The 25,160-nt window shown below is 46.9% G+C and overlaps 1 protein-coding gene across 3 annotated transcripts in view; it reads right to left on the bottom strand.

Moving 5' to 3' along the window:
- The window catches only part of map4k4 (mitogen-activated protein kinase kinase kinase kinase 4), a 54,137-nt gene that overhangs the window by 5,730 nt on the left and 23,247 nt on the right, over positions 1-25,160 (bottom strand). For 2 of the 3 annotated variants that reach the window (XM_058786211.1, XM_058786209.1), the window contains exons 12-21: positions 24,480-24,690; positions 23,526-23,687; positions 22,095-22,181; positions 20,899-21,081; positions 13,556-13,734; positions 12,711-12,819; positions 11,625-11,822; positions 9,693-9,798; positions 5,172-5,339; positions 3,635-3,778 (exon numbers count right to left, since the gene is read on the bottom strand). In XM_058786211.1, the coding sequence (XP_058642194.1) occupies positions 3,635-3,778; positions 5,172-5,339; positions 9,693-9,798; positions 11,625-11,822; positions 12,711-12,819; positions 13,556-13,734; positions 20,899-21,081; positions 22,095-22,181; positions 23,526-23,687; positions 24,480-24,690 (1,547 nt within the window). The remainder of the gene's footprint in view (positions 1-3,634; positions 3,779-5,171; positions 5,340-9,692; positions 9,799-11,624; positions 11,823-12,710; positions 12,820-13,555; positions 13,735-20,898; positions 21,082-22,094; positions 22,182-23,525; positions 23,688-24,479; positions 24,691-25,160) is intronic. The other variant, XM_058786210.1, reaches the window with a different exon arrangement.

Below are 25,160 nucleotides of genomic sequence, written 5' to 3'. Positions count from 1 at the left end.
TTTTTTTTAGATACAGATTTATTCATTCAAGTGTAATTATTTAAACTTGAATACAAGGAGCTCTAAAAGATTTGTAGAACTTTTACAGTTCTTTTGCTTTAGACTATCTACAAATATTAAATCTGCAAATACAATTTGAAGATTATTGGTTGATTCTATTATAGTTATATTCAAGCTTTCTATAAAATGAACTTCAATGTTTATTTAGTTCTAACAAGTCTAAGTCGTTTTGTTCAAAACTAACCAAAACTGAAAACAATTTGTTTATAAGCTCTACACAGAAGAGAACTGGTGTTGTTTACAAACAAAAGGAGATCAGTATCGGCCAAAATAGGATTAAAATTTCAGCATATCGGATAGACGAAAATCCAATATTGTGCATCCCTAGCAGAAAACTTTTCAAATTAAAGCAAAAGAACATTCATTTTCTAAGAATTAGCAGTATAATGAATTATTTCTGTACATGTCGGTAGGGGTGGCATGATACGTGTATTCGTACCGAACCGTCACGGTACGGGCGTCTCGGTTCGGTGCATGAGGCCTTACAACGAATACAAGCAATTCACCCTCAATCCAGAAGGGGGCGCCCGCAGTAATGCAGCGCTGCTTGATAACCGCCAGCAGAAGAACAGCGAATGCCGAGTTGCACCCACTACACAGTGACCATGTGCTGATTCTGAACGCGTCTCTCACTGATAAGGAATACTTTTAAGGCTTGCGCACTCAACTGTTTGCGAAATAGAGCTTTGTGCTTGTGTATCCTACCTCTCGGCACAAATCCAAATATTCTGTAATATTTCCATATTTGCGATGTAACGTATCTGAATGCGAAACTATTATTTATTATGTAAATATTAGGCTTTGTACTTCAGTCACGTTCCAACGGTGACACAGAGGTGCGCGCTGATGTTTGGCTCACTGTATTTTATTTTGATAAAGTGCCAACTGCGCTGTCAAGTTAGCAATGCTGGAACGGATGTGTGTGTGTGTGTGTGTGTGTGTGTGTGTGTGTGTGTTCCGGTGCGATCACTTCAACTGTTTCCTTATACCAGCAGAATCAACTTTAAACACTTGTTTTATTAATAACACATGATTACAGCATCACTGTATAAAGGTCTGCTTTTATTTGTGTACACTCACAATGAAAACAAAAAAAGAAAACAAATAGGATGTGGCTTTCTGCCATTTGAGTTTCCTTTCTGTGAACAAATTAAGTGTGTCACAAAAATGAACTGAAACTGATACATATATAGGCTGTTAAGTGTCACACTGTTTTTTTCCCCCTTGTTTATCTTTAAACTAAATCAAATATATTTCAAGAATGCATTCCTTGTGTGTGTGTGTGTGTGTGTATATGTATATATATATATATATATATATATATATATATATATATATATATATATATATTTGAACACCCTGCTATTTTGCAAGTTCTCCCACTTAGAAATCATGGAGGGTCTGAAATTGTCATCGAGGTGCATGTCCACTGTGAGAGACATAATCTAAAAAAAAATCCAGAAATCACAATGTATGATTTTTAACTATTTATTTGTATGATACAGCTGCAAATAAGTATTTGAACACCTGAGAAAATCAATGTTAATATTTGGTACAGTAGCCTTTGTTTGCAATTACAGAGGTCAAACGCTTTCCTGTAGTTTTTCACCAGGTTTGCACACACTGCAGGAGGGATTTTGGCCCACCTCCACACAGATCTTCTCTAGATCAGTCAGGTTTCTGGCCTGTCGCTGAGAAACACGGAGTTTGAGCTCCTCCAAAGATTCTCTATTGGGTTTAGGTCTGAGACTGGCTAGGCCACGCCAGAACCTTGATATGCTTCTTACAGAGCCACTCCTTGGTTATCCTGGCTGTGTGCTTCGGTCATTGTCATGTTGGAAGACCCAGCCTCGACCCATCTTCAATGCTCTAACTGAGGGAAGGAGGTTGTTCCCAAAATCTCGCAATACATGGCCCCGGTCATCCTCTCCTTAATACAGTGCAGTCGCCTGTCCCATGTGCAGAAAAACACCCCAAAGATGATGCTACCACCCCATGCTTCACAGTAGGGATGGTGTTCTTGGATGGTACTCATCATTCTTCTTCCTCCAAACACGTTTAGTGGAATTATGACCAAAAGTTCTATTTTGGTCTCATCTGACCACATGACTTTCTCCCATGACTCCTCTGGATCATCCAAATGGTCATTGGCAAACTTAAGTCGGGCCTGGACATGTGCTGGTTTAAGCAGGGGAACCTTCCGTGCCATGCATGATTTCAAACCATGACGTCTTAGTGTATTACCAACAGTAACCTTGGAAACGGTGGTCCCAGCTCTTTTCAGGTCATTGACCAGCTCCTCCCGTGTAGTTCTGGGCTGATTTCTCACCTTTCTTAGGATCATTGAGACCCCACGGTGAGATCTTGCATGGAGCCCCAGTCCGAGGAGATTGACAGTCATGTTTAGCTTCTTCCATTTTCTAATGATTGCTCCAACAGTGGACCTTTTTCACCAAGCTGCTTGGCAATTTCCCGTAGCCCTTTCCAGCCTTGTGGAGGTGTACAATTTTGTCTCTAGTGTCTTTGGACAGCTCTTTGGTCTTAGCCATGTTAGTAGTTGGATTCTTACTTATTGTATGGGGTGGACAGGTGTCTTTATGCAGCTAACGACCTCAAACAGGTGCATCTAATTTAGGATAATAAATGGAGTGGAGGTGGACATTTTAAAGGCAGACTAACAGGTCTTTGAGGGTCAGAATTCTAGCTGATAGACAGGTGTTCAAATACTTATTTGCAGCTGTATCATACAAATAAATAGTTAAAAAATCATACATTGTGATTTCTGGATTTTTTTTTTTAGATTATGTCTCTCACAGTGGACATGCACCTACGATGACAATTTCAGACCCCTCCATGATTTCTAAGTGGGAGAACTTGCAAAATAGCAGGGTGTTCAAATACTTATATATATATATATATAAAAAGTAATAATATTTAGTATTTTCACATCTAGGTGAAAAAAAAAAAAGTTGTAATTTGTACTACTGTCTGTTCAAAATAAACGAAAAGAAACAGAGCATAGTAGATGTTTCCCCCCCTGTTGTACCGAAATCATATCGAACCGTAACCCCCGAACCGAGGTGCGTACCGAACCGTGACATCTGTGTACCATGCCACCCCTAATGTCTTGTGTTTCTAAAGCCAGACAGATCTGTAGCCAGTCTCAATAACTAAAGGACTTCAGTTTCATGTTTCAACATCTGGGAGAATGCAGTTTCTCAGAAGGTTGATCTGGGTCTGAAGGGCGTCTTGAAGGCTTCTTAAATGCCACAGCTGTTTCAAAAGCGTCTGTGTGTGTAATGGAATATTTCACCATGTCTAAACATGATAAACTACAGCGCGTGTCAGCGCAATAGTAAAACAGCATTTGCACAATTTCTCTGTTTTAAGCTGGTCAGTTTCCACATCACACATGTCATGTCCGAGACTCCGAGACCACAGACAGACAGACACAGAGGGAAATACAGGAACTGCGTTGTGTGTGTATGCGAGAGAGCTAGACCACACAGAGGATGTTACACAACAGCGGCGTGACGCAGAAACATCCTCCATGCCTGCAGAGGTCAGGCGTTACCTGATATGGTCACCAGCACATTGAGTCCCTCCAGAACGTCCATCTGCTGGAAGCGTCTGCGGCTGATGAGCGGGTAGACCTTGCCCTGACCACTGCGGTCCAGCAGCATGAGGCCGCTCTCCGTGCCCACCAGCAGATTCACTCCTGAAGAAAGAAACACATCACAGACGGCCCTCTGCTTCTCCTGAGGTGTGCACAATCTCTCCGAGCGAAGCCACAGTGAACACAATCACAGCAGAGCCACCTAACGACTCTCGCTGCTCTCTAGAGAAACGCAGTAAAGAGGGTCTTCGATCACACTTTTCTAGCATCATCAACACACTCCAGTCCAGGAACTCGAGTGATAGTTCAGACGACACTGTTCTACTTCTCTTTTGTAAAAAAAAAAAAATTCATGCAGTTTTTTTTTTAATTCACAAGGACTTGACTGGATGGTGAGAAGTGAGAGCCAAAATAGAAAGATGTTTCAGAGGCAGAAAGAGTTATTTGGATAAAAGATCAAACTTTCATTCGCTTTAGAAACACATGCACTAATCATTCATTTACAATAACACCAGGAATGTCTATTAAATGTTTCAATTATCATAATCCTCACCATAATTTATAAATATTTTTCTTTTTGCACTCAAATCATGGCTCTTGTTAAAGCTGCAGTCCATAACTTTTTTTTGGTTAAAAATGATCCGAAATTAATTTTTGAGCAAGTATACAACCAGCCAGTGTTAAAAACCATCTCCTTACTTTAGCCCGATCCACAGAAGTTAGCTCATAATAATGTTTTCTAATCTAAGTGGTACGGGTAGGAATTCACAGGAAATTTGAGCATGCTGCTGCGTCATTACGTCACGTCTGTAAACAACATAAAGAAGTTTTCCCGGCTAATAGACTATATCGGATGTGAGGATGCTGCAGGTGGCGGATCATTTATAGCCTTTACTCACAGCAGCTGGAGTAATTAAATGTATCATTGTGATGGCGGATCGTAATCCAGAAAGGATAATGTGTTTATGAAACACGTGACTGAAATTAGATTATGTTCAAGTTTTAAATGTGCTTCTGATTCTGATTTGTATTTTAAAGAGAACCAGTTTGAAGGAAGAATAATTTGCTTTTTGGGTTAAAAAAATTTCTAAAACATGCGTTTCTCTGCGTGCTTTAATAAGGTGAGGATGAGCCTGAATCTGTCGTTGAGATACATACAGCACACAGGCCAGATGCTTCTGTGATTTCAGGAGAATTAAGTCTGTAGTGCGGTAGTGTGTTCCTGTAGTACTGCTGTAATTGAAGACTGAAGCACACTTCTTTCACTGCTGAGAGCAAATCCTCCTCAGGCTCAGCTCTGAAGTGACTAGTGAACAACTCAAAATAATGCTTTGCACATGCAAGACATAAACGCTTATGTGCACTGGCATATCAATATCACAGAACCTTTGCTCCTTTGATTTTGGGATTTTATTTACAGTTAGACGGGTGGTCAGTCTGGTCTTGAGGCTCAGGAATCGTGACATACTGTTTTTAATGCGCTGCGGTCACTCACCCCAGAGAGCAGCGCACAGGATCTCTGAATTGAACCTCTTCTTGTACTTGCGGATCTCTGGCGTGTCGTTCTGGGGCCGTGTGTTGACAGGATTGACGTTGACCACCGATCCCTTACGAGACGCGTCCTGCCGCAGAGCCTCCTGCAGTCGAGCGTCATTACTGTAACCTGACGAAACCACAGACAATATCCAGTCAGGCCATGTCTGATTAGATAGCGCTCTTCACAATACACACTGTTTCAAAGCAGCTTCACTATAAAAAAAATAAATAAATCATGTTTAAGTTATAATATCGCTGGGCGATACAAGCAATCAGGCAGTTGAGATTTACTCTATAGTGTATATTGGTCTGTGTGTGTGTACTGTATGTATGCAGATAAACCTGTAATTTCAGAGAGGAAAAAAAAAAAAAAAAAACATCCACCCCAAATTCTGATTCTGTAATACAACTTTTAGAATTCACATTATTGATTTTCTTATATTCAAGCCACTATATTAAATACTGTACAACAAACTGTAGTAAGCAGCATTCACTAGGGCACGCCAGGATCCAATTCATGGTGGTTCCCTCTCTGACTGCAGCAATGGACAAAGGTTTTATACTTTTTGACTGGATCTTGGTGGACTAACATAACTCAAGTGTCCAACCCCATCAGATAAAGATGCTAGGACAACAGCCAGACTCCTCTTACAGGACAAGACCACCACCTCTGGTACCAAGCTCGGGAAGGACAGGACTTCCCATTGGTCCAAGTGCAGTTTCTGCCCTTCACCTACCTAGAGTCTAATTCATAATGTTTTGGCCTGTGACCGCCATAAAAATTCCTTAGGATCTCGAAACAAAGAGATCACAGAGATCCATCCAAATCCATTCATAACACACCCATCTTACACTTATTCACACTAGGGTTGTTCAAAAATACAGACTGCGATCCCAGTCGGTACTGAAATTTTAAAAATGAGACCATACCAGCATTTGAGCGCTGTTGAGAGGATTCTTTTTTGTTAACAACCGTTTGTTGAATTTTCTTCCGGGAACAGTTTTCTAAAACAAATACAGCTGTACAAATTTAGAACCCACCCCATCCCACCCACTGGTAATAATAAATTAATTAAAACCGATTCAATTCAGTGGCCAAACAGGCAGAATCAGGACACTGAATGTTATGTTGCCTCTGATTCCTCCCCATCATACTATTCAAGCCTTGCCAGGCCAACCGCACATTTCCCACTTTTCCTCAACCTTCTGTTTATACTGCAGTTTAGCCTCCCTAGTTTTTTGCTTTCATTCTTTTGCAAGAGTTTAACACCATGTTTATCTCCATTTAAAAAAGCTATTTTTTTTTAAGATTCAAGCAGTGTTTAAGATCCTTTGTGACCCAAGGTTTGTTATTAGGGTAACATTTTACACGTTTCTCAGGAATAAAATGTGTGCTAACGTCACATCGATTAAAATCTCCAAGCAGAAACACCGGCTGATCACCAACTCCGTTTGCAGTGTTATTAAAAGTGTCAGCAATGTTCTCAGCAGCAAGCATAAAACCAGGTCCCGGAACATACACCAGTATCACTATAATTTGGGCACATTTTCGTGGAAGATAATGTGGACGAAAGGAAACCACCATGATTTCATAGTGTTTTGAACACTTGGTTTCCCTCAGCTTAAAGTTCGTCGCCCATCTTATATTTACAGCCATACAAAGCCCCCCACCAACTGTTTTCTGAGTTTTATGAATATCCCGGTCAAACCGAATCAAAGTAAAGCCATCCAGATGAAAGTCCTCCGCTTCCTGTGAGAGCCAAGTCTCGGTAAAACAAAAAAGGCTTGTGCAACAATAATCCTCATCATATCTGATTAATGCAGACAGCTCGTCGAGTTTATTCCTCAGAGATCTGACATTTGATAAGATGGTGGCCGGTAAGGGCAGCCTACAGCCTCTTCTCCGTAGACTTTTACGTATTCCTCCTCTCGATCCCCTTTTCCTTTAGACTTTTTCCAACCAAGGCCAACCAGGAGACGTTGTGGGACATGTTTAAAAAGCACTGAGTTCATAGGTGGCCAAACAGCAAACGAACGCAAGTCCAGCAAAAGTTCCCACGAATAAACCACATTTTTTGCGGCTAATCAACACACTCCGATCGGCGTTGTCGGTGAACAGGTGTTTACTGGCATTGTCCATAAAGCCGAAACTGTTTGTAAAGCAAACACCAGCAGGCCCAGAATTATCCAAAAACCAGCCATCATGTATAAAGACAAAATTTTTAATAAATAAAAACACGTAATACAAAACAATCAAACAAATATAGAGCCCGAGTTGCACCAACAGTGTTGCGCCCGGAAGTTAAAGTCTTCCGCACCAATTTAGTATCCAAAGATGAGTGAGATGCCACTTCATAAAACTTATTATTACACCTGCATATATCCTCCTCTTTCAAATGGGATTCTTGAACTAACTCTATATCAATCTTTCTTCTTCGCAAAAAAACCCCAGAAAACCTGTACGTTTGTGAGGGCCATTTAGGCCATTAATATTACAACTCAGAATATTAAGGTCAGTCATAGATATCGAACACAATTACAGCATAATAAGACAAAATACAAGTTTGAAAATAAAACCAGCTGAGTCTATCATTAAACCACCCCCACCCCCACCCTTCCCGTCCCTATTAAAAAAAAACATAAATACATTCCCATGAACTATGGCAGATCAAACCAAGAACCAACCTTGATCTGCCAGCACCCCTTAATATGATCCGTGACGTCAACAAAAACCTGCACATTACTGAAGTACCAACACTGGCCCCAAAATCACATATTGACTAGGTAGTATCTCTATTAAAAAGAAAGAAAGAAAGATAAAGAATACAACTAAAACAAATAAAATAACATCAGCTTACTGAGAGTTGGTGGATGAATGGGATCTGAGAAAAACTCTTGCTTCTTCTGGGGAGTATAGCATTTTAGGTTCACTTTGATTGAGAATGACCTTCAGCGTTGCAGGATAAAGAAGAAAATTTCCTTCCTAACTGGCACAAATGCACTTCTTTTTGCGGTGACCGGAGAAAAATCTGGAAAGAAAGACAGCGTTGCTCCGTCGGATGTTTTCACCGGGGCGTGAAGTCTGGCGGCCCGCAGAATGAGCTCCCTGTCTGTGTACCGTAACAGTTTAAAGATGAAAACCCATGGTTTAGCGCGATCTGAGGAGAGCCTTGTGTACACGCGATGCGCTCGCTCCACTTCAATCTCTTTGCCCGCCAGAGACGAGAGCCACGTCGGTAGCGATCTTTTCAAAAAGCCCATAGGGTCGTCCTTTTAGGAACCTTCAGGCAATCCGACCAGACGCAGATTGCGGCGCCTATTGCGATCCTGTAAGTCCACAACCAGTTGCTTGAGCGCGGTTACACGCCTATCGTGATCTGCGACAACTTTCTTTTGTTCTCTCATCTCCCCTGTAAGAAGATCCAATTTAGAGCATAGCGACTGAACAACTGACATGTGAGAAGCGAACTCGTTCCGCATCGCCGTCAACTCAGTTCTTAGAATGTCCTCAAAGTGTGTTACAGTGTTCGCCATCTTGTCCACCATATCACTCGCGTGGCTTGGATTTCTTCTTAATCGGAGAAGCCGACGGAGACAACTCCTGCTGTTTCTGATTGTGTGCCATCAGGGAAAGTATTATTAATGAATAAAACTTAAAATAAAACGAAAAAAAAAAAATCAGCAAAAAGGGGCCAGACGTACGGAGCTCTACTCAAGTGCGACTAGGTTCATGAACATGTCGTGACTCCTGTTGAGCGGATTCTTGAACAGCGCTGATTGGCCATGGTGTTCACACACTCAACAGATATGACTGTGATTGGCTAAAATGATCGATACTTTAGAAAACTCTTCAGAAATTCATACTTATACTTCTATTTAATAGAAGTGTCAAACTGCAATCTCATCCTCAATGCAAAGGGATGGACTCTGAGTGTAGTGAGTCTCCATCCCAGAGAAAGCGGATTGACCAAGTTTTTGACCAAATTTGTAACAAGGTTAAGCTCCGGCGAGCAAACCGTCACTTCAAGGTACTTTTATCTGTGTTCCAGATCTTAGGAGCCTTTGGTGCTCCAGTAAATCAGCGTCCTGCAGCACTTTGCCTTCAAACTGTTGAGACTGATTCCCCAAAAAAGGCTTAATTTCCTTCAGCATTTTTTTCTTTTGATATGTTTTGTTAGATTCACTAATGAAAATTTGCAGCACTTACCAAGATCTGACAAAAGGTCAAATGATTGACATAATCCAATACTGATTTTTACAAAAACATCTAAATCTCTTTCATGTTCTGTACTGTTCAAAATTTCTGGGTTCAATCAACAACATTTGTGGCATAATGTTAATTACCACAAAAAAAAAAAAAAATTAAATTAAATTCTTTCAACTGGTGTTCTTCAAAAGCAGCAGAACCAGAGGTTGGGTTAAGCTGAGGCTCTTACAGGACCGCTGGAGCGAGACCGTCCTCTGGTGGCGTCACACTTACCAGCATTATTGAGCGCGCTGCCGGTGGATGTAGAGACCTGGAGGAGACGCGGGTCAATGAAGGGCGTGAAAGACGAGGAAGACTTGTGCTTCGGCACGGTGGGAGTCTGTGAGAACACCATGAGCAAAGAGTGAGAAAATACCAAAACCAACAGTTATACCTCAATGTTAAAGAGCAGAATAACACTATTACAATTAATAAACTAGAGAATGCTTAAATGTTCAATGTTTGTAAAAAGCTAAGGACTAACAGTCTAACAGTGACAACTAAACACACAGATGACAAAACATGCTGAATGACTTGATGGTGGTTGGTGGAAAAATGTATGAATTGATGAAAACAACAATCATTACAATTCTAAGAAAGAGAGTAAAAAGCAGGGGAAATGGATGCAAGCAAGCTGAAGGTAAAACCCTTCTGAGAAAAGCATGCGTCTTTTCTAGGTTTCTGGGGCTCAGTTACAAAATAAAAGACAGACAAATCTGCCAGATAACCAAATAATTGGCCAATAGTTTTTAAAATCAATAAACAAACTTCCTGCTAGTGCAAAATAGTGCTGAACTTCATTAGAAATTTACCTAAAAATTAACCATGAGAATGTTTACTAACATATCAAGTTAAAAAAAATGTATACACACACACACACACACACACACATACATACACATACATATATATATATATATATATATATACACACACACACACACACACACACACACACACACTAATAATAGTATGCGTGTTCACTTTTTAGATATACATACCTAATCTTTATGTTTCTTTACTGTTACAAACCTAAATTTCAGAAAATTACGCATTACGCCATTTCTTGTGGTATTCCTCATGGATCAATTTTGGGTCCTCTATCATTTCATCTATACATGCTTCCTTTAGCTCAACCCTACTGGACTGCATAAAACTGTGCATGTCACAGAACTTTCTTCAGCTAAACAAAGATAAGACAGAGGTACTTGTCATTGGTAATGATGTGCAAAGAGCATCTCTCCCTCTATATCTTGACTCTCTATCACTAAAAGCTAGGGCTGGGAAAATAAATCGATGCATCGTGAATCGAGAAATGATTCTGCATCGATTCTGAGATTTCCTGAATGCATCGTGATTGTTTCTGGAGCAGATTCTGAGCATAGTTTTGAACAGCAAGATGGCGCTGCATGCTTCAGAAACAGCCGTACTCTGCTTGTTTCCAAATCCTTACACACTTCAACCTCATCAGAAGGATGAGTAAAGGTAGAGAGCTTCTCCGGTTAACAGCCATCTAAAGCTCACTGCAGCTGCACAAAGATTCAGATGCCGGGGAAGACAGTTAGACCTTGTGTTGTTTGTGGTCAGTTCATCATGTCTACACCGGACCCGAGCAGCAGCACATTGTGTAGCATCAAAAGCAGATCCATTATAATGGATTCAGATGGATACAGACACATGACCTGTACTATATATGACATACTCCACTCGCTTGAGCTACAACAGGACGAGTCGGGGGGGGGGGTGTTAACCTTGAACTGAAACGGGCAAATGCTACGGCTTGTGTGTTAATCAGCCGTACAAGCCACCAACTTAAAACTAATTTTTTTCTAGGCTGCTTCTGTTAGAAACTTTATGATTTTTTAAATTCGGATGTTCAAATAAAAACTATTGCTAGACGTGCATCAGTCACATGAGCCCGTTTCATTTCAGCCAGTAAACACTTATTGGGGGAAAAAAAGCCTTTTGCACATCTGCTTGAGCATGTGTTATCGCATCTGACTGGCTCATCAGTTAAGCGTTATTCACCAGTTAATGATGCTGGTTAATCAGAAGAAGCTGTTAGAAGTTTGCTAAGAGAATTAGTAGCATCGTGAAGAGACAGCGAAGACCTCCCACCATCAGAACAGCAGAGAAGCACTAGACTAGCTCTACTGCGCTGCGTACCTCGGCTAGGCACGGGACTCTGTCCGAGGGAGTGAGGGGGGACAGGGCAGGGCTGCTGGGGGCGGAGGAGGACGGGGGGGAGCGCGCACTCTGCTGGAGCAGGTCGGGCAGGCCCCTAATGCAGTTCCTCTGCCCAATCTCTACAGGACTGGGACTCCAGCCTGAGCCCAGCACTGTCACAGGCCCTGCTCTCTGGAACTGAGAAAGGCAAACGTCTGGGTCCATGCATGTGCAACGCTTCATGTCAACGCTCTTTACCTTCTCTGCGGTAAACTTGCAATTATCAAAAGGTTTTTTTTTTTATAATAAACAAATCACCTGAACAAAGAAATAAAAACATTCATAATTCACAGAAAACAAGGACTATGAAGAAATTATGAAATAAAGGAACAGTAACAATGGCCAAACAGAATGGAAAGAATAACATAATAAATGTTCAACAGTTGTGTTTTACAGTAGTGTGTGAACACTTTGGCACTACATTATAGTTCTGCTGTTACATGAGATGGGATGAGATGAGAAACAGTCAAATCAGCCTTTTGAGTCGTGAGCAGCCGAATCCATCCGTCCCACGATCCGTAATCACAGCATCATTTACTGCCGCATTTTATATTAGGTGTCTTTACCTATGAAAGTCCTTTTGTACAGATGCAATCACTTGCCAGTACTTTATAAAAATAAGCACCTGATACTTGCTGTGCATATTCACAGTAAGTGTATTGATAGCTTTGAGTCACGTGACCGAATCGCCTTCGATTATGAATGCGATATTGCGTAGCTTGTCAGTGAACTACAGTTCTGTGTAGTAAATGCCGCTCCATCTGAAAGCAGGTGATGGAGATTTACTACTAATCACGAAACCGGCTTTACTGACGAGATGCGCATGATAATCTAATTCAATTAATTGCACAGCCCTACTGAAGACACTGATGAGCTTGTTCAGGTGTGTTTGATTAGGGCTGGACCGAACTCACCTACCCCTGCTATAGCAGGTAAAGACACCTACTACAAAGCGTAGAAATGCAGTGGTCATGAAGCCGTGTCCAGCAGGAGGCTGGTGTGTGTGTGTGTGTGTGTGTGGGGCACCTGTCTCATGACCAGCGTGCTGTCTTTGCATGGCGTAGAGGAGGCGTCGTTGTCTTGGACGACCATGGTCTTGGCTGCTTCCATCTCTCCATTACTGAGTCTGGACGAGCTGTCAATCACAGAATGATCTGAGCTCATTACACACGCTTTCAAAACCTGCTCTGAACACTCATGTGCTTCTGGCTTCTCTCCTGCGGCCACAAGAGGGCGCATCGAGCAAAATATTACTAATGCACGTTTATTCGAAAAGCAATAAAATAACATGACTATCTGTGAAAAAAAGTGCATAATGTTTATAAAAAAAGTTGCTTAAACAATAATAAACAAAACAGCATCATGTATGGGGACAAAAAGCCAATCACACAGAGTACTTTTTCCCATTTAAAAACATGAGATGCAGTGGGAGGGAAAATAAAGTCTTGAGACATGTTTTTTTAAAAAGTTGAACATTAATTTTACATGGTTTTCTAAACAAGCGGCTCTCTTGTGTGAGACACGAGTGCAACGGTGATAGATGTCCCTCTTGTTAGAAAATGCGATAAATATGCGTTGTGTGAGAACGGCTTGTTTTCACGTAAACGTCATCTCCACATTGATGTTCTCTTTTTCCGCTATATTTTGAATGAACAGCGCAGCAGCGCCGCATCCAGTGGCTTCAGCTGGATAGACTCACAGAAGCATTACAATGCAACGACACCTACATCGTCATCGCATCTCGTGCGTCACTGAGAATAAGGCTGTCTGACGCACACCAAAACATTCAAATGCAGTGTTTTGGTATTAGAATGTGGATTTTTATTTTAAATGTGAAGAATATTCTAAACTGTGATGTCAGCGATGCCTACCCAGCGCGGGAGTCCTCGGGGCCGGACGTCGACTCCTCTCCCGCCTCCTGGTCCACCTCCTCGTCGTCCTCGTCGTCGGTGGTGCCGGAGTCGTCGCTGGAGGACGAGTACTCGGTGGCTTTGTGCTGCGGCCGCACGTCCTCCACCGCACGCAGCTCCTTCGCCAGCGCCGTCAGATCCTGCCAACAGCACTCTCCGTTACACACAGCTGCGATTACACTCCGACTCTTTCCCTGCCACCGCCGCCCTCGTCTTGCTCAGGCCTGTCCACACTAATATGTATGTCTAAAAACACATAATTTTCTCTCCGTTTTGGCCTTCCGTCCACACAGAGACGGCGCTTTTCTCAAGAAAAACCGAGCGTTTCGAAAACACTCTCCAAAGTGGATCAAATTGAAAACGCTGTAGTCACGTTGTAGTGTGGACTGTGAAAACAGAGGCTTTTGAAAACGATGACGCATGTTTAGTCATGAGATGTATAATATATCTATATCTATATCTAATATATCTATCTATCTATCTATAAAAATGTTTATACCGGTATTGTGACAGCTATGTGCTATTCACTTTCACACTGTTGCTACAGATGTGTTATTTTGCACACTCTTCATATCACAGTCCTGCAAAGATGACAGAAAATGTACTCGCGATCGCGGTCTGCAGCAAAACCTGAGGGCAGCAGTGTTTTAGATCAATCGTGAGCTGAATGCTGAGAGATATTCCTAAATAAAATGATCCTGCCAGAAGTATCGCAGTAAAGCAAATTTGATGTTTTCTGATGTTTCAGTGCAGATGAGAAACTTCTGGAAAACGCTAGTGTAAACGCCGTTTTGAAGTGTATTAATGCAGACGTAGCCTCCGGCTGACCGAGGTCATGAAGTCAAACTGAAGCTGTGAGTGTTGCAGCACTTCACTGAGTCTGTTCTCCTCAAACTACTGACCGCTGAAGGTCATACTGGAAAGCTGCTTTGAGGAAACCGAATTAAAGGAACATCACAGGTTCGAAATAAGTCAAGTTCAACTGACAACGTAAGTGGCATAATGATGGTTACCACAAAAACACAATGACTCGTCCCTCCTCTTCTTTACAAAAAGCAAAAAACATGTTTTCAGTGCGGCACTTACGATGGAAGTGAATGTGACAATTTCGGTACAAATGTGACTCTATAAAATCACAGTATTCTTCTGTTAAACATGCATTACTTGAGCTGTAAAGCTGTTGAGATTGCAGCAGACTGCTTTGAAGTGGATTCATTCATTCATCAGTTGTTCCTCATCTGCAGCCACAGCATCAAACACCTGGTTTAGTGTTTGGTGTCCAGCAGCAATGTTTTCGGTTCACCTGTGTGCTTTAGCAGCTGTCCAGACAAACACTTCTTCATCTTCTGCCGGCGCTTCGCTCTTGTTGGTTTCTATGTTTGCAGACGTTACGGCAGGTCCTGCAGAGTTCAGCTCTGATCAAACACAGCTGAAGCAGCTCATCGGTGTCAGGATCAGCAGAAGCTGTGTTTGATCAGGCTCCGAGCTAAACTCTGCAGAACAGCGGCTCTAGGACTGGTCCTGAACCTGTAATATTCCTCTGAAGCAACGGGAGGAAGTGAAGAAGAGTGCACTGCTGATGAAGCTGGCTGTGGTGCATGTAACGGGTCAGGGGTCAGCGTGTGGTGTGTGTAACGGGTCAGGGGTCAGCGTGTGGTGTGTGTGTGACAGGTCAGGGGTCAGAGCGTGGTGTTTCTGGGGCAGGTCAGGGGTCAGCATGTGGTGTGTCTGGGGCAGGTCAGGGGTCAGCGTGTGGTGTGTGTAACGGGTCAGGGGTCAGCGTGTGGTGTGTGTAACGGGTCAGGGGTCAGCGTGGTGTGTCTGGGGCAGGTCAGGGGTCAGCATGTGGTGTGTCTGGGGCAGGTCAGGGGTCAGCGTGGTGTGTGGTAGGTCAGGGGTCAGCGTGTGGTGTGTGTAACGGGTCAGGGGTCAGCGAGTGGTGTGTCTGGGGCAGGTCAGGGGTCAGCGAGTGGTGTGTCTGGGGCAGGTCAGGGGTCAGCGCGTGGTGTGTGGTAGGTCAGGGGTCAGCGTGTGGTGTGTGTGTGTGACAGGTCAGGGGTCAGAGCGTGGTGTGTCTGGGGCAGGTCAGGGGTCAGCGAGTGGTGTGTCTGGGGCAGGTCAGGGGTCAGCGAGTGGTGTGTGTGTGGTCAGGGGTCAGCGTGGTGTGTGACAGGTCAGGGGTCAGCGTGTGTGTGTGTGTGTGTGTGAAAGGTCAGGGGTCAGCGTGTGGTGTGTGTGTGTGACAGGTCAGGGGTCAGCGAGTGGTGTGTGTGGGGCAGGTCAGGGGTCAGCGTGTGGTGTGTGTGTGTGTGTGTGTGCAGGTCAGGGGTCAGCGTGGTGGTGTGTGTGTGAAAGGTCAGGGGTCAGCGTGGTGTGTGTGTGACAGGTCAGGGGTCAGCGTGGTGTGTGTGTGGCAGGTCAGGGGTCAGCGTGGTGTGTGTGTGGCAGGTCAGGGGTCAGCGAGTGGTGTGTGTGGCAGGTCAGGGGTCAGCGTGTGGTGTGTGTGACAGGTCAGGGGTCAGCGTGTGGTGTGTGACAGGTCAGGGGTCAGCGAGTGGTGTGTCTGGGGCAGGTCAGGGGTCAGCGCGTGGTGTGTGTGGTAGGTCAGGGGTCAGCGTGTGGTGTGTGTGTGTGACAGGTCAGGGGTCAGCGAGTGGTGTGTGTGTGTGGCAGGTCAGGGGTCAGCGTGGTGTGTGTGTGTGTGTGTGTGTGTGAAAGGTCAGGGGTCAGCGGTGGTGTGTGTGTGACAGGTCAGGGGTCAGCGAGTGGTGTGTGTGGCAGGTCAGGGGTCAGCGAGTGGTGTGTGTGTGTGGCAGGTCAGGGGTCAGCGAGTGGTGTGTGTGGCAGGTCAGGGGTCAGCGAGTGGTGTGTGTGGCAGGTCAGGGGTCAGCGTGTGGTGTGTGTGACAGGTCAGGGGTCAGCGTGTGGTGTGTGACAGGTCAGGGGTCAGCGAGTGGTGTGTCTGGGGCAGGTCAGGGGTCAGCGTGGTGTGTGGTAGGTCAGGGGTCAGCGTGGTGGTGTGTGTGTGACAGGTCAGGGGTGAGCGAGTGGTGTGTCTGGGGCAGGTCAGGGGTCAGAGCGTCGTGTGTCTGGGGCAGGTCAGGGGTCAGCGAGTGGTGTAACGGGTCAGGGGTCAGCGTGTGGTGTGACAGGTCAGGGGTCAGAGCGTGGTGTGTCTGGGGCAGGTCAGGGGTCAGCGCGTGGTGTGTGTGACAGGTCAGGGGTCAGCGAGTGGTGTGTCTGGGGCAGGTCAGGGGTCAGCGTGTGGTGTGTGTGTGTGTGTGTGTGTGGTCAGGGGTCAGCGTGGTGTGTGTGGTCAGGGGTCAGTGTGTGGTGTGTCTGGGGCAGATCAGGGGTCAGCGTGTGGTGTGTGTGTGTGTGACAGGTCAGGGGTCAGCGAGTGGTGTGTGTGTGTGGCAGGTCAGGGGTCAGCGAGTGGTGTGTGTGTATGGCAGGTCAGGGGTCAGCGAGTGGTGTGTGTGGCAGGTCAGGGGTCAGCGTGTGGTGTGTGTGACAGGTCAGGGGTCAGCGTGTGGTGTGTGACAGGTCAGGGGTCAGCGAGTGGTGTGTCTGGGGCAGGTCAGGGGTCAGCGCGTGGTGTGTGGTAGGTCAGGGGTCAGCGTGTGGTGTGTGTGTGTGACAGGTCAGGGGTGAGCGAGTGGTGTGTCTGGGGCAGGTCAGGAGTCAGCGTGTGGTGTGTGTGTGTGTGTGTGTGACAGGTCAGGGATCAGCGTGTGGTGTGTGTGTGTGACAGGTCAGGGGTCAGCGAGTGGTGTGTGTGTGGCAGGTCAGGGGTCAGCGAGTGGTGTGTGTGTGTGGCAGGTCAGGGGTCAGCGAGTGGTGTGTGTGGCAGGTCAGGGGTCAGCGAGTGGTGTGTGTGGCAGGTCAGGGGTCAGCAGTGGTGTGTGTGTGTGGCAGGTCAGGGGTCAGCGAGTGGTGTGTGTGTGTGCAGGTCAGGGGTCAGCGAGTGGTGTGTGTGGCAGGTCAGGGGTCAGCGTGTGGTGTGTGTGACAGGTCAGGGGTCAGCGTGTGGTGTGACAGGTCAGGGGTCAGCGAGTGGTGTGTCTGGGGCAGGTCAGGGGTCAGCGTGGTGTGTGGTAGGTCAGGGGTCAGCGTGTGTGTGTGTGACAGGTCAGGGGTGAGCGAGTGGTGTGTCTGGGGCAGGTCAGGGGTCAGAGCGTCGTGTGTCTGGGGCAGGTCAGGGGTCAGCGAGTGGTGTAACGGGTCAGGGGTCAGCGTGTGGTGTGACAGGTCAGGGGTCAGAGCGTGGTGTGTCTGGGGCAGGTCAGGGGTCAGCGCGTGGTGTGTGTGACAGGTCAGGGGTCAGCGAGTGGTGTGTCTGGGGCAGGTCAGGGGTCAGCGTGTGGTGTGTGTGTGTGTGTGTGAAAGGTCAGGGGTCAGCGTGTGGTGTGTGTGAAAGGTCAGGGATCAGCGTGTGGTGTGTGTGTGTGACAGGTCAGGGGTCAGCGTGTGGTGTGTGTGTGTGACAGGTCAGGGGTCAGCGTGTGGTGTGTGACAGGTCAGGGGTCAGAGCGTGGTGTGTCTGGGGCAGGTCAGGGATCAGAGCGTGGTGTGTGACAGGTCAGGGGTCAGAGCGTGGTGTGTGACAGGTCAGGGGTCAGAGCGTGGTGTGTCTGGGGCAGGACAGGGGTCAGCGCGTGGTGTGTGGTAGGTCAGGGGTCAGCGTGTGGTGTGTGTGTGTGACAGGTCAGGGGTGAGCGAGTGGTGTGTCTGGGGCAGGTCAGGGGTCAGAGCGTCGTGTGTCTGGGGCAGGTCAGGGGTCAGCGTGTGGTGTGTCTGGGGCAGGTCAGGGGTCAGAGCGTGGTGTGTGTCTGGGGCAGGTCAGGGGTCAGAGCGTGGTGTGTGTCTGGGGCAGGTCAGGGGTCAGCGCGTGGTGTGTGGTAGGTCAGGGGTCAGCGTGTGGTGTGTGTTTGTGACAGGTCAGGGGTGAGCGAGTGGTGTGTGTGTGGCAGGTCAGGGGTCAGAGCGTCGTGTGTCTGGGGCAGGTCAGGGGTCAGTGGTGTGTGTGGCAGGTCAGGGGTCAGCATGTGGTGTGTGTGTGTGTGGCAGGTCAGGGGTCAGCATGTGGTGTGTGTGTGTGTGTGACAGGTCAGGGGTCAGCGTGTGGTGTGTCTGGGGCAGGTCAGGGGTCAGCGAGTGGTGTGTGTGTGGCAGGTCAGGGGTCAGCATGTGATGTGTGTGTGTGTGTGGCAGGTCAGGGGTCAGAGCGTGGTGTCTGGGGCAGGTCAGGGGTCAGAGCGTGTGTCTGGGGCAGGTCAGGGGTCAGCAGTGGTGTGTGTGGCAGGTCAGGGGTCAGCATGTGGTGTGTGTGTGTGTGGCAGGTCAGGGGTCAGCATGTGGTGTGTGTGTGTGTGTGTGACAGGTCAGGGGTCAGCGTGTGGTGTGTCTGGGGCAGGTCAGGGGTCAGCGAGTGGTGTGTGTGTGTGGCAGGTCAGGGGTCAGCATGTGTGTGTGTGTGTGGCAGGTCAGGGGTCAGTGTGTGGTGTGTCTGGGGCAGGTCAGGGGTCAGAGCGTCGTGTGTCTGGGGCAGGTCAGGGGTCAGCGAGTGGTGTGTGTGTGGCAGGTCAGGGCTCAGCATGTGGTGTGTGTGTGGCAGGTCAGGGGTCAGCACGTGGTATGTCTGGGGCAGGTCAGGGGTCAGCGAGTGGTGTATGTGTGGCAGGTCAGGGGTCAGAGCGTCGTGTGTCTGGGGCAGGTCAGGGGTCAGCGTGTGGTGTGTGGCAGGTCAGGGGTCAGAGCGTCGTGTGTCTGGGGCAGGTCAGGGGTCAGCGAGTGGTGTGTGTGTGGCAGGTCAGGGGTCAGAACGTGGTGTGTGTGACAGGTCAGGGGTCAGCGTGTGGTGTGTGTGTGGCAGGTCAGGGGTCAGCATGTGGTGTGTGTGTGTGTGTGTGTGTGACAGGTCAGGGGTCAGCGTGGTGGTGTGTCTGGGGCAGGTCAGGGGTCAGCGAGTGGTGTGTGTGTGTGGCAGGTCAGGGGTCAGCATGCGATGTGTGTGTGTGTGTGGCAGGTCAGGGGTCAGTGTGTGGTGTGTCTGGGGCAGGTCAGGGGTCAGAGCGTGTGTCTGGGGCAGGTCAGGGGTCAGCGTGGTGTGTGTGGCAGGTCAGGGGTCAGCATGTGTGTGTGTGTGTGTGGCAGGTCAGGGGTCAGCATGTGGTGTGTGTGTGTGTGACAGGTCAGGGGTCAGTGTGGTGTGTCTGGGGCAGGTCAGGGGTCAGCGAGTGGTGTGTGTGTGGCAGGTCAGGGGTCAGCATGCGATGTGTGTGTGTGTGTGTGGTCAGGGGTCAGTGTGTGGTGTGTGTGGCAGGTCAGGGGTCAGCGTGGTGTGTGGCAGGTCAGGGGTCAGCGAGTGGTGTGTGTGTGGCAGGTCAGGGCTCAGCATGTGGTGTGTGTGTGTGGCAGGTCAGGGGTCAGCACGTGGTATGTCTGGGGCAGGTCAGGGGTCAGCGAGTGGTGTATGTGTGACAGGTCAGGGGTCAGCGAGTGGTGTGTGTCTGGGGCAGGTCAGGGGTCAGCGTGGTGTGTGTGTGTGTGGCAGGTCAGGGGTCAGCGTGGTGTGTGTGTGTGTGGCAGGTCAGGGGTCAGCATGTGTGTGTGTGTGTGTGGCAGGTCAGGGGTCAGTGTGTGTGTCTGGGGCAGGTCAGGGGTCAGGCGTCGTGTGTCTGGGGCAGGTCAGGGGTCAGCAGTGGTGTGTGTGTGGCAGGTCAGGGCTCAGCATGTGGTGTGTGTGTGTGGCAGGTCAGGGGTCAGCGCGTGGTGTGTGGCAGGTCAGGGGTCAGAGCGTGGTGTGTCTGGGGCAGGTCAGGGGTCAGCGAGTGGTGTGTGTGTGGCAGGTCAGGGGTCAGAACGTGGTGTGTGTGACAGGTCAGGGGTCAGCGTGTGGTGTGTGTGTGTGGCAGGTCAGGGGTCAGAACGTGGTGTGTGTGTGACAGGTCAGGGGTCAGCGTGGTGTGTGTGTGTGTGGCAGGTCAGGGGTCAGAGCGTCGTGTGTCTGGGGCAGGTCAGGGGTCAGCGAGTGGTGTGTGTGTGGCAGGTCAGGGCTCAGCATGTGGTGTGTGTGTGTGGCAGGTCAGGGGTCAGCGTGGTGTGTGTGTGTGTGTGTGACAGGTCAGGGGTCAGTGTGTGTGTGTGTGTGTGTGTGTGTGTGTGACAGGTCAGGGGTCAGTGAGTGGTGTGTGTGTGACAGGTCAGGGGTCAGTGAGTGGTGTGTGTGTGACAGGTCAGGGGTCAGTGAGTGGTGTGTGTGTGACAGGTCAGGGGTCAGTGAGTGGTGTGTGTGGGCTCACCTGCGGGTCGCTGCTGTTGCTGCCGTTGGAGAAGGGCTCTGATGACCGCGGGGGTACGGCCGGAGGCTGCTTCTGCAGGGGTACGGCCGGAGGCTGCTTCTGCAGGGGCACGGCCGGAGGCTGCTTCTGCAGGACCGCAGCCTGAGGAGAGCCCTGCACACTCCTGCGGTGACGCTCGTCCACCTGCACACACAGCAGCGCTCACGCTCAACACATCTGCGCTGCTTGTCTTGTTCAGGACTATTTAGTGTGGGTTTTATGGCCTTATTTCAGCTACATTTTTTCCCCAAAACTTACAAACCACGCATAATATTTTTTTTCTAAAAAATGCAAACATGTACATCCATCTTGGTCACATATTATTGTAGCACAGTTTGTGCTGAATACAAAAAAAATTACATGTTGGTCAATAGTATGTTTTAAGTAGCTGAAATAAGCACAAATATCAGGGCATGTCAAAACATCTCAAGGGCCCCAAAATGACCTCAGACCCCAGAGGGTTAAACACCTCACAACAAACGCTCGTGCTGCAGAGACACCAGGGGCTGAATGTATTAAAGCACAAACACCTCAATAATCAGAGCCAGAAAAACTGTAATCCAGCTGTTTTAACAGCAATTACAGGATGTTTTGCTCAGTGGTTTCTAATAAAGAGGGCCAGTGTTTTGTCAATTTCTTTTTGCATTTTATGAATCACAAAGGAGCACGGTTTCAGCTAAAAAATAATATTCTTTACTGTTCTACTGAAGAAAAAGTCACCTGCATCTCAAATGGCCTGAGGATGAGTAAATTAACAGCACAATTTCATTTTTGGTCACTTATAACAGTGATGTTCACAAAAGTGCACAAGTTCTCTATTAATGTTAGTAAATGGCTAACAAATCTGTGTGCTTCTTAATATTGATTTTTATTTCGACAGCTGCAGATACGCAAGACATCCTCTCCAACACAGAATACTGCTTTAACCCAAAATAAATCATACTAGCTGTCATCTGCTGTATTACTCTAGTTCTACAGTGACTTATGATCACTAATAACTGGAGCACTGAACACATGGTGCAGCGGCAGAGAAAGACGAGCTAGATGGCTTCTCTCTCGCCTCGTCACTGTGCTCTCGTCTCAAGTGTTGGACTGCAGCGGTCTGACTCGTGTGGAGGTCAGTGTGCGAGTGAGACGACGCGGCAGACGTCTCTCACCAGAAGCATGGCCTGCTCGTGAAGCAGCTGCTGCTGCAGGATCTCCAGGTGCCTCTGCTCCTCCTCCAGCTGCCGGCGGATGTACTCCTGTCCACACACACACACACACACACACACACACACAGGTGAGCTCCGGCCCGACACACTCCAGCGCTCAGGCCGATGGTCAGTGGGGTAAAACAGAGCTTCATTCTGGTGATTGCACATATCTGACATGTGATCGTACAACTATCGATCATCTCTGTTTCCATTCAATAATGACATATCACTCTGTAAACCCAATCAGCCCTACCAAGCTAGGGGACTTTTCCAAAAGGGTGTGTAAGGGGGCAAAATGAAGCAAACACGAGTAGATTTGCGTGAACGGTCAGAACTGACTGACCTCAGTCTTACACTCATTGCTCTGATGTGCTGCGGTTTGTCCTGAGGGCATCATTAGCTCTATTCATTACTGTGGACTTTATTTTATTTTTAAATTATGTTTTGAATGCAAAAGCATATCTGAATGTAATACCTTTAGATATTCCCACAAAATACACATCATACAGCGCTTAAAACTTTAAAGGGTTAGTTCACCCAAAAATGAAATTGTCATTAATTACTCACCCTCGTGTCGTTCCAAACCCGTAAGACCTTCGCTCATCTTCGGAACACAAATAAAGATATTTCTGATGAAATCCGAGAGCTCTCGGACCCTCCAGCAAGGACATTACCACGATCGAGGCTCAGAAACGTAGCAAGGACATCGGTGAAATAGTCCATGTGACATCAGGGTTCAACCGTAATTTTGTGAAACCTGTTGCACTGCTGTCTGTGGAGAGTCAGAAAGCTCTTGGATTCTTCAAATTATTTTAACTTGTGTTCCGAAGATGAACAAAAGGGGTGAGTATGACATGAGGGTGAGTAATTAATGACAATTTCATTTTTGGTGAATGATCCTAAAAACTGAACACACAATATTTGTCTGTGTTGATGCGGTCGGGAACACCAGCTCCGTCAGACACCTACACTGATTACACTAGTCTTAAAAACTTAGTCATCTCATTTGTTTTCTCAAAGACTGGTCATAACTTCTTAAAGTCCGTTAAAATCCACTGAAAGATTCACATAAAAAAAACATGCAATTTAAATGTTTCTATGCAAAAGGTTTTTTTGGGGGGTGTTCATTATTACATCTAAAAATAAACAGAAGTTGGATATGGAATCTGCTGTTAATTTCTGCCTTTAATATAACATTACATTAATTTACCAACTCACAGCTTTAGTTCAGAAATAGTTTTCTTCATGTACTTGAAGTTTATGGAAGCAAACAGACACTGAACAAATCGAGAGCGTGTGAATGAGAGTGGATTATATTTGTGAAATCAGAGCCAGCTGTAGAGCAGGAGCCGGTCTCTCAGAGAGCTCGTGTGGACACACACACACACACACCTGCTCGCGGTCAGCCCTCCTCTTCTCCTCCTCTGCTCTTCGGCGCTCCTCCTCCTCTTTGCGCCTCCTCTCCATCTCCTCCAGACGTCTCTTCTCCTCCTGCTCTCTCCTCCTCTGCTCTCGCTCCTGCTGCCTCCTCATCTCTCGCTCGCGTCTCTGTTGCTGCAGGACACGAGACCGACGTACAGTCGTTACTGCTCTTACGCTCAACACTGCCATGCGTTATAGTGGCAAGCATTTCCACTTTAAGCTTCAACATAAAGAAAGAGGGTCTATACAGTTCCTTGTCATTCAGCACACATCAGCAGAGCTGAGAGACCGGCGAGGTTACACACATAACTGACAGAGAGAACACTTATTCAATAAAAGAAGTGACATGTCATAGAAGTGACTGATTTCGCTTTCAAAACTGCACTTTTGTCAGAGAGGGGAAAGTATTTCTGCTACAGTATGGCATGCTCCGGTCGGATCAGGTTCAGATGGTTAAAGACTACCACATTGTGACGTACGATGTACAGAGTTTATGATCATGTGACCTGCGCTTTTTCAAGATGATTTTTGGATTGCATAGCCTAACAGTGTCCTAACTACACGCGATTTGTCTGCCCACACCAGACACGACAGCATCAATCAAATATCACAGCCAATCAGAAGCGTGTGTGGGCGGAGCCTCTCTGCATTCGCATCAAACCTTTTAACATCATTAAATGTACATAGTGAGTGACTGAGACATCTTTGCTATGGAATGCAGTCGTTGGTTCGCAGTGAGTTCCCAGTTTTAACATACATGTTTGCTTACATTTATTTTCAAGATCTGAGGTAATCTATCTATTGTTGCTTTCAGTATGGCTATAAATGTCACGCAATATGATATTCAAACTCACATTAGACATGTTTAACTTTGAATAAAGCACATATTTCGGAATCACAGGATGGGTGTGTTTTCTCACAGACCTCCTCCAGACGCCTCCTCTGCTCCTTCTGCTGCTCGATGCGCTTCTGTCGCTCGGCCAGCAGCTGCCGCTTGTACTCCTCCTGCTCGCGGAGCTGCTGCTCCTGGAGGAGCTGCTGGCGTCTCAGAGCCTCCGAGCGCTCCTTATTCTCCTGCTGCAGACGGATGAAGTCCCGCCGCAGAGTCGACTCGCCCGGCACGTTCACGATCGAGCTGCCACACACACACACACAGTTACATACTGTTCACCTTTCAAGGGGTCATGAACTGAGAGACCAAAACTCCCTTGACCTTTTGACACATAAAATGTCCTTGTACTATAAAAAACATCCTCTAACTTTCTCGTTAGTCTAAAATGGCTTATATTGAAGCCAGTTTGCCAAAACGACAGCTTGGAATGTAATAGTATGATGTAATAGTGTGGATAAGCACCGCCTCCACAGAAGATCAACGCCTGCTTCTACAGCACTGCCCGTTTAACCCCGCCCACTGATTCTACAGCACTAGCGTGGATTTGTTTACCGAAGGCGTGCATTATTTTCTAATAATTCATCAGACCGAAGACAATTATTCCGCTTATACTACAGTTACCACACCTCAATGATTTATTTCAACGCATTTGTCTGGTTTTGTACTTAAAACACTATTGTGAGTAAGATTAATTTCTTCCGCATCTCATCCAA

This window comes from Onychostoma macrolepis, chromosome 09 (assembly GCF_012432095.1).
Source record: "Onychostoma macrolepis isolate SWU-2019 chromosome 09, ASM1243209v1, whole genome shotgun sequence".
NCBI classification, from domain to species: domain Eukaryota; kingdom Metazoa; phylum Chordata; class Actinopteri; order Cypriniformes; family Cyprinidae; genus Onychostoma; species Onychostoma macrolepis.
The sequence above is the reverse complement of the archived record's forward strand: the minus strand, read 5'-3'. Positions and strand labels throughout refer to the sequence as shown.